This window comes from Mastigoproctus giganteus, chromosome 3 (assembly GCF_048544385.1).
Source record: "Mastigoproctus giganteus isolate SK-2022 chromosome 3, ASM4854438v1, whole genome shotgun sequence".
NCBI classification, from domain to species: Eukaryota; Metazoa; Arthropoda; class Arachnida; order Uropygi; family Thelyphonidae; genus Mastigoproctus; species Mastigoproctus giganteus.
This window is the reverse complement of record NC_143577.1, coordinates 68021527-68031093: the sequence shown is the minus strand read 5'-3', so window position 1 is coordinate 68031093 and position 9567 is coordinate 68021527. Positions and strand designations below refer to the sequence as shown.

Genomic DNA, 9567 nt, shown 5'->3' with positions numbered 1-9567 from the left:
TGTCATTAACAACCCTGCCAACCTTTTTATCATCTGCATAGAATGGGTGCAATGGGAAAGTTTTTTTTTTTTTTTTGGCTAATTCTGTATAAGCTACTTTATTGCATCATATGCCTCAACCAATGCTCATGGTAATATGAGAATCTTCATCTCTCACTCTCTAATCGGGGATTTTAAGAAAACAGACCCCCACCGGTCTGTTTTCTTAAAATCTTAACTTAACCGCCCAGCTGTGGCTCTCTTCATTTGTAAAACTCATTTGGCCACTTTTAGCATTACTGCAAGTGAATTATTAAATCATTTGAATTCAATATTCAATTTATTTTATTAGCCTTATCGGAATTTCTTCTACATACCCATTTATGTAATGGGTCTGTAAATTGCATGTGTTCTCTGGTGGATTTGCCTGTTTTGCTGGACGAAAAAAATCCCCAGTTTCCGAAGGGGGAAACCTTGTTATCTACTCCTGAGACCGACTAACTGAGTCACCGAGATAAAAAAGGCCATTAAAGTTCCTAGCGTCATCGACGGGATTCGCACCCGACCTTTTTTCACTCGGTGTGGGGAGAACGGTGACTAAACGAATGTGCTCTCGGCACAGATATATCTTTTGAATAATGACCCTTTCAGAGACATTCGATCAGTTTGTTGGAACCTCTGGAAATATCTAGTCTAGTAAATCTCTGTTCCTGTTTTCCTATGCCCTTGATACTCGATCGGACCTGCCCTGTGTTCTCTTATAACTCTTTCGAAAAAATGGTCAGTAATCGGCTTTATTGGCTACCTCTGTGGTAGCAGACCTGGTGTTTTTATAATTGCTCTCTGCAGTATTGTTACTGCAATAAAAGAAAATATCAGCAATAAAACTGGTTTTTGTTCAGCAGAAAAGTAAATTTTTAATTTCGTAATTAAAATTATATTTTTTTAAATATTGATTAATTACTATTGATACCTGTAGATGGTGCTGTAATTTGCGGTAATTTTGAAGTGTTGAGATTTAAGCCTATTCTGAAGGATTTTAACCGAATTTTTTATTTTATTTATTTATTTTTATTTTTATTTGTTGAAATGTCTTTTTCTAAAGCAGAAACGAAGCGTTTTAACGAAGTAGTTAGTAAGTTATTTTGTCCAATTGCCTAAATGGGGTTTCTGAAGATTGAGAAATATGTGTCTGGATTGTATGCTAATGATAAATAGGTTTTGGGGAAATACGAAACATTGTGAAGTGTTATTTATCGTATTTTCTGGGCCATATGACGTACAACTTTTCCTGGAATATATTTCCTAAATTTCTTTTGCAATTATTGTCCCTATACGAGATTCATGAAATTACTTTTATCTTTAGCCGTGGCTTGAAAAAGTATGCTGAAAATGTTCAGATGGCCTGAAAGAACTATATATTTTAGTGTGAGCACTTCGTATCATATGCAACGACGGCAAGAAAAAAAAAAAAAAAAAAAAAGATAGTTTGAATTAACTATTTAGCTGTAATTCCTGGAGGCCTTAGCTAATTGAAACCATTGGCCACTTCAAGCAGCAGTAGTATTTCCTCGGTTTGTAATACAAGTGTTATTGCATAACCGAACAGGCTCCAGATTTTATCTACAGTATAATCTTTGAAACAAACTGCGGTTTTTTTGAATTGTGCTTGGAGTGTATTAATGCTTAATCCTTTTTATCAACAGATTTCAATTCTTATGAATTTTACTTTGCCTCCCCCCCCCCCAACCTTTATTGCCGCCATGGCATTTAAGACTACTTTTTAAAATTTTTTTGTTATTTATTTATTTATTTTTTTAATCTGGAAATAAAATCATATTCTCCAGTGTATCTTTTCTCACCAATATTTTGCAACTGGTTATACTGCATTTTCTGTTTTCGTCTCAATAGTTTATGGAATATGCGACGTTGTTTTGTTTACAATTTAACAGATGCCAGGTGAGCAAAAGCGTCTATCTTTCTTCTGGGTAACTCCTATACCCATTTGGTGTCTGTGAGATGCCAATAACAATTTGGCAATTCCCAACAGGCTTCTAAACTTGCCACAGTACTTTGATTTCACTAGCTTAACATGAATTGCTGACAAAAATAGACACATTCATGTCCATCTGCCAGATGCCATTTGAGTTCTTTTCAGTCAGTAAGCTTCAAAAGAGCCTAAAAAATATATGTAACAACTCTTTATTATTGTAATTATTTATTTTTATTACTTTGTTTTTTATTTTATTTTTGACATTTTTAAATTGGGTTTAGCCAATAATAATAGCTTACCATTACAATTCATTAAAAAAGCTAGAAATTAATTTTTATAACCAACACAGATTGGGGAAGTGTTAAATAGATGCCAAATGAGTGTTTGTTACAATTGAGAATGCAAGTGAGTGAAGGTTAATAATTCAAAATTTAGTATATATTGTTTTTTTATTACACTAAACATTAGTTTTTTAGCATTAGCAAGGGCAGATGTTGCAAGAAAGCAAGCTTATAGAGTATCAGCCAAAAAAAAAAAAAAAACACACACACACACACATACATCCCTTCTCATTTCACTCATCCACCTGCTCTAAATGTTTGTCTAGTTCTGCCTTGAATCTGTTTAAGCTATCAACTTCTACAAAGACAGATGGAAGTTTGTTCCAGCAATCAACCACCCGCTGGCTAAAGGCAAACTTCCGCACATCTATCCTACAACTGTCTTTCCTCAATATGTATTTATGCCCTCTCAGCCGATTATTCTGAGCAAGAGGAAAGATCCCATCAGCATTGAGTATGCTTAAACCATTCAAGGCTTTATACACCTCAATCAGATCATCTCGCAGGTGCCTAGTCTCCAGACACCGTAATTTGCAAAACTTAAGCCTTTCTTCGTAAGAGCAACCCACCCTTTGTTCTATTCACTAATCTTGTTGTCTTCTCTGTACTCGTTGCAACAACTCTACATCCTTCTTAAAAATGTGGCTTCCAGACCTGTATACAGTACTCAAGGTGCAGCCTGACCATTGCCTTATACAAGGAGATAATCATCTCCTTATCCCTGCTAGAAAAATTCCTGTATATCATTGACAAGACACCATGAGCTACTCTTGCCGCCCGTCTGCACTGCTCAGAAAACATATCTGCCTGCACAATTATCCCCAGGTACTTTTCACTCTCTACCTCTGCCAGTGTAGTACCACACAGTTGATACATTACTCTGGAATTACTGGGGAAGCAGGAACCCCAGTGTAAATGTAATGCAGTACTTTTAATTTGTTAATGTTAAACTTTAATTGCCACCTCTCAGCCCATCTACTCAACTTTTCTAGATCCTGTTGCAGCAGCGTAGTGTCATTAACAACCCTGCCGACCTTCGTATCATCTGCAGACTTTGACATTAAGCCTGATATACCATCATCAGTATCATTAATAAATACTGAAAACAACAATGGACCAACACTGAACCCTGGGGGACTCCACTAATAACATTAGGCCATGAAGAGCAGTGTCCATTGATTACCACTCTCTGTCTTCTCTCACCCAACCATCCCTTTATCCATAGCAGCAGTTTGCCTCTAATGCCACACTGCTCCAATTTGTGCAGCAGTCTTCCATGTGCAACAGTGTCAAAAGCCTTTCTAAGATCCAAATATATGAAATTTATTCTTTGCATCCAATTGCTTTGTGACCACAACATAGTATCCAATCAAATTGGTCAGGCAAGACTTCCACTTAACAAACCCATGCTGTGTCTGAGCTATAACTAAAGTCTTGTCTAGATGATCCTGCAGTTCTTTTGTAACCAGTGCCTCCATTAATTTTTCTGGAACAGAAGTTAGACTAACAGGTCTGTAATTACTCATGTTTCCCTTTTATCCTCCTTTGTGGATTGGGGTCACATTTGCACATTTCCCATCCATGGCTACCTCCCACGAGTCCAAAGAAGCTGTCATAATTATGGCTATGAGTTTGCTTGCTTCCTTTGCTGCCTCCTTTATTATAACTGGATAGATTCCATCCACCCCCAGGTGCCTTTCTTATGTTTATCTTCAATAATTTCTCCTCCACTTTACTCTCAGTTATTATAAGATTATCTAGCTTACTGCCAGAGTTTAATACATCTCTGGCATTCCCCTCCTTGAATAACTCCTCATGTGTAAATGCAGATGCAAAATATTCATTTAGTTTGTTAGCTACCCGAGCAGGATCATCAACAGTTGAACCATCGATATCAAGTGGACCAATCTGATTCATTCCCTTCCTTCTAGAGTTTACATAAGTAAAGAACTCTTTGCATCCTTTGCCAAAGATTTCTCGTAATCTGCCTAAGCTCCGTTGTGAATTGGTTACAGACCAACATATCTATCATAGGATTCTGTGTCACCTGTTAATTCATATATCCCATGCATTTTTTTCCCTCTGCCACATGTCTAATTGGTTCATTTGACATCCATTTAGGTCTAAAACTTGAACAAAATTTCTTATTCGGTATAAAAAGCCTAGTAGCTTTCAAGATTATTTCTTTGAATGCCTCCCATTTTGAATTTGCAGTTGGTCCCTCTGATAGAATTTAAATACGGTCTCAGACCACTGTAGTCACCTTTACGAAAGCAAAAACTCTTCCCTTTACCCCGATGGTAGTTACCTCTTTGAGTAACTGTGATCATTTCCACCTAGTGGTTCCTTTATCTGTAGATTCTTAATTCATGAAGAATCACTACTGATAATCAGATCAAGAATATTGCCACCTCTGGTTGCATCCCGAACATGCTGCTATAGAAAACAATCATCCAATAAATCCACAAAAGCTTACTAATGTGTGGGTGACCAAACCACAAATTCCAGTCAGTATCTGGCAAATTAAAATCCTCCATTATAAGACACTCTGATTTACTGGCCCACTCTATTTCTCTGCACAATTGCTCATTATACTCATCAGATTCATTAGGTCTATAACACACATGTACTCACATTTTTCCATTCCCAGTTCTTATGTCACACCAAACAGACCGAACATTGCATTGTCCACCAACATCAATTGGATGCACTTCCTTAGATTTTGTGTTTCTTAACTAACAGCATAGACCCTCCTCCCTTTCTGTCCTGTCTATCCTTTCTGTACACATTGTACTCCCCAAATTCCAATTCTGCACTGCTTATGTCTGTGTGCACCACGTCTCTGATATCCCAACAATATCTGCCTTTGATGTCTTGACAAGCACTTCAAGCTCATCAGATTTATTAACTATACTCCTAGCATTGGTGTACATGCACCTATTTCTACACTTAGTTACCCTAACACAGCATGTATTTACTTGTTCCACTATGACTCCCACCAGTCCTGGAAATCCCCATTGCTTTGCTTTCCAGGCTGCTGCTCAATTCCTTTTAATAGTAGCTGTGCAAGAATCACTGTTACCTCTGCCAGCAGCTACTGTTAATCTATTAGTCCGTGTATCCCCTCCAAGCTAGCAGTTTTCTGACCCACATAACTCTGCCTCGATAGCATCAGCAAATATTCTTGTACCCTTTCTATTTAAGTGTATTAATTATACTTAATTTAACATAAAATAGAAACAATTAATCACTGGCAAATCTGAGTTTGTGGTGGCATTGCTCCAACAGGACAAATTAAAGTCAATATTCAAGAAAAACACTTTGAAATTAACATATTTAAATTACAAATAAATTTTTATTAATTCTGCCTGTCTCACTACATGATCAACTGTACATGGATGAACACAGTATCAATATATAAACTATATAAACAACTATATAAATGTTAAAAAAAAAAAAAAAATCACATACAAGACTAAAGACACTATTAAGAAGGTACAGTAAGTAACAACTACTAATACCCAATCAGTGAGTTAGAATTAAATATATGTAGTTTTGTTGAGTAAGTAATTATGGCCATAAGAGCAAGTTGCTTCAATGGATAAAGGGATGGTTGAGTGGGAAATGGCAGAGAGTGATAATAAATGGACACTGCTCTATGTGGAGTAACGTTATTAGTGAAATCCCCCAGGGTTCGGTGCTAGTCCCATTGTTGTTTTGTTTATTTATTAATGATATCGTTGAAGGTACATCAGGATTAATGTATAAGTTTTCAGATGATACAGAGTTTTAATGCCAGTATGCTACTGCAACAGGTTCTACAAAAATTAGGCAGATGGACTGAGAAGTGGCAACTAAAGTTTAACATTGATAAATCCAAAGTACTGCATATGGGTAGCAGTAACCCAAGAGAAATGTACCAACTGTGTGCTACTACACTCAGGGAGGTGGAGAATGTAAAAGATGTGGGAGTAATTGTGCAGTCAGATATGAAGTTTTCTGAGCAATACAGATAGGCTGCCAGAGGTCATGGAGTTTTGTCGATGATATACAGTAATTTTGCTAGAAGGGAAAAGGAGGTGATTATCCCGTTGTATAAGGCAATGGTTATGCCATTGAGTACTGCGTACAGGTCTGGAGGCCTTATTTTAGGATGTAGATTTGCTTGAGCATGTACCGAGGAAGGCAACAAGATTGGTGAGAGGAACGAATGGATCCTCTTACTAAGAGAGGCATAAGTTCTGCAAATTGCAGTGGGTGGAGACTAGGCACTAGTGAGATGATCTGATTGAGGTGTATAAGGCCTTGAATGGGTTGAGCATGCTGAATTCTGATGGGATTCTTCCGCTTGCTCAGATTACGGGGGCATAAATTCAAATTGAGGAAAGACAGCTGTAGAATAGATGTGTGGAAATTTGCCTTTAGCAGCGGGTAGTTAATTGCAGGAACAAACTTTCATCTGTCGTTGTGTAAGTTGATAAATAAATTGAAGGAGGAACTTGACAAACTCTTATATGGAATGGTTGTGAATTTTATTTTTTTTTGGCTGATGCAACATAAGCTCATGCACTTGCTTTCTTGCATCACATACCTCTATTACTAAGTCAGCAGTGTTACCCACTGGTGCCCCTACTATTACTATCTCACAAAAAAAGGATTCTTCTGCTCCTATGTTTACCTTTGGTGACACTCAGGTTTCTAGGAAAGATGATATATCTCTTTTGGGGATCACCCTGACTTTTAATCTCTCTTGGCACAAGCACATTACAAATATTGCTTCCTCTACATTTAAAAAACTTGGTTTTCTCTTTCGTTCTCAGCGTTACTTTTCTTCCAAACAGCTGTTCACTCTGTACAAATCGCAAATCCGTCCTACCATGGAATATTGTTCCCACATCTGTGGCGGTGCCCCCAAAACCTCTCTCAGCATTCTATATTCTATACATAAGAGGGCAGTTATGTTCATTAACGACTCATTTCTAACAGAATCTCTTCACTTGCTGTCTCATAGATGTACTGTTTCTGCTGCATGACTTTTCTACAGATACTTCCATGGGCACTGTAATGAATTGGCTTCTCTAATTCCCTTCCTCTCTCTCTCTTTCAAAACAGCCCGAACACGTGCAGCCAACATCCATTTACTGTCCAACTTCACACTCACAGAACCAACTTTTCATCTTTCTCGTTTATACATTCAACTGCCGTTTTCTGGAACAACCTTCCCTCATATGTTTTTCCTGAAAATTACAGTCTACAGAAGTTCAAGTCTAATGTCAACAAATATCTTCTCTCATCTTCTTGACCTCCAACCCTTGCGCGGTACTAAGTACTATAGGTTCTAATACCTCTTGTGTTTGTGGTTTTCATAAAAAAAAGTTAAGTGGTCTTTGCCGCATTGGAGAATTACCTGGATTTCAGCATTAAAAGAATTAATTTGGTGATGAATATTGAAACAGTTGAGACTTTGTGTAGGGCAGTGGTTTGGGAAAACCCCTCAGGGCTCGTGAAAGCACAAACAAGCACAGAGTAGCCCCTGGGGGCTGGTCTGTGCTTGTTAACAGGAGAGACTGCTTCTACAGGGATGGGATACACTTAAATAGAAAGAGTGCAAAAATATTTGCTGATGCTATCAAGGCAGAGTTAGATGGATCAGAAAACTTCTAGCTTGGGGGGGGGATACACGGATTTATAGATTAACAGTAGCCGCTGGCAGAGGTGAAAGTGATAGGTAGAATCGTGCACTGCTTCTATTGAAATGCAATTGAGCAGCAGCCTAGAAAGCAAGGCAATGGGGATTTCCAGGACTGCTGGGAGTCATAGTGGAAAAACTTAATACATTTGCTGTGTTAGGGTAACTAAGAGTAGAAAAAGGTGCATGTATACTTGTATGTACACTAATGCTAGGAGTATAGTTAATAATTTCAATGAACTTGAAGTGCTAGTCAAGACATCAAAGGCAGATATTGTTGAGATATCAGAGAAGTGTCACACAGACATAAGCAGTGCAGAATTGGAATTTGGTGAGTACAATGTGTACAGAAAGGATAGACAGGACAGGAAGGGAGGAGGCGTTTGCTGTTAGTTAAGGAACACATAAAATCTAAGGAAGTGCATCCAATTGATGTTGGGGGACAATGCAATGTTGAGTCTGTTTGGTGTGACATAGGCAGAATTATGCACTGCTTCTATTGAAATGAAATTGAGCAGCAGCCTGGAAAGCAAGGCAATATGGATTTCTAGGACTGCTGGGAGTCATGGTGGAAAAACTAAATACATGGCCTGTCTTAGGGTAACTAAGAGTAGAAAAAGGAAAAATGAGAGTAGGTGTGTGTTGTAGGCCTAATGAATCTGATGAGTATAATGAGCAATTGTTCAGAGAAATAGAGTAGGCCAGTAAATCAGTGTCTTATAATGGAGGATTGTAATTTTAGCATTAGCATTAGCAGAGGCATTTGATGCAAGAAAGCAAGCTTATGCAGCATCAGCCAAAAAAAAAAAATAAAATAAAATAAATAAATAAATAAAAGATAACCACTTCCACTTCACCCCTCTGTTCGTTCGAAATACCTGTCCAGCTGAGCCTTAAACTTATTTAGGCTATCAACTTCCATGACAAGGGATGGAAGTCTATTCCACCAACCAACCACCCGCTGGCTAAAGGCAAATTTCCTCACGTCTATCCTTCATCTGTCTTTTCTCAATTTGAATTTATGCCCTCTCAGGTGATTATTCTGAGCAAGAGGAAGAATCCCATCAGCATTGAGCATGCTCAAACCATTCAAGGCTTTCTACACCTCTATCAGATCACCTCGCCGGTGCCTAGTCTCCAGACACTGTAATTTGCAAAACTTAAGCCTTTCTTTTTAAGAGCACCCCTTTGTACCATTCACTAATCTTGTTGCCCTTCTCTGTACTCTTCCAGCATCTCTACATCCTTCTTGAAATGAGGCATCCAGACCTGTATACAGTACTCTAGGTGTGGTCTGACCATTGCCTTATACAAGGGAATAATCACCTCCTTATCCCCGCTAGAAAAATTCCTATATATCATCGACAGTACACCATGAGCTACTCTTGCAGCCCGTCTGCACTGCTCAGAAAACTTCATATCTGCCTGGACAACCACCCCCAGGTCCCTTTCATTCTCTACCACTGCCAGTATAGTACCACAGAGTTGATACTTTGCTCTGGGGTTGCTGTTTCCCATATGTAGTACTTTACATTTGTCAATGTTAAACTTCATTTGCCACTTCT

The 9567-nt window shown here is 38.2% G+C and overlaps 1 protein-coding gene across 1 annotated transcript in view; it reads left to right on the top strand.

Moving 5' to 3' along the window:
- Window positions 1-1027: 1027 nt before the first annotated feature.
- LOC150088061 (uncharacterized) overlaps window positions 1028-9567 on the top strand; it is a 309524-nt gene continuing 300984 nt past the window's right edge. The window contains exon 1 of the mRNA XM_090369999.1: window positions 1028-1114. Coding sequence (XP_090226125.1) covers window positions 1069-1114 — 46 coding nt within the window. The 5' untranslated portion in view covers window positions 1028-1068. The remainder of the gene's footprint in view (window positions 1115-9567) is intronic.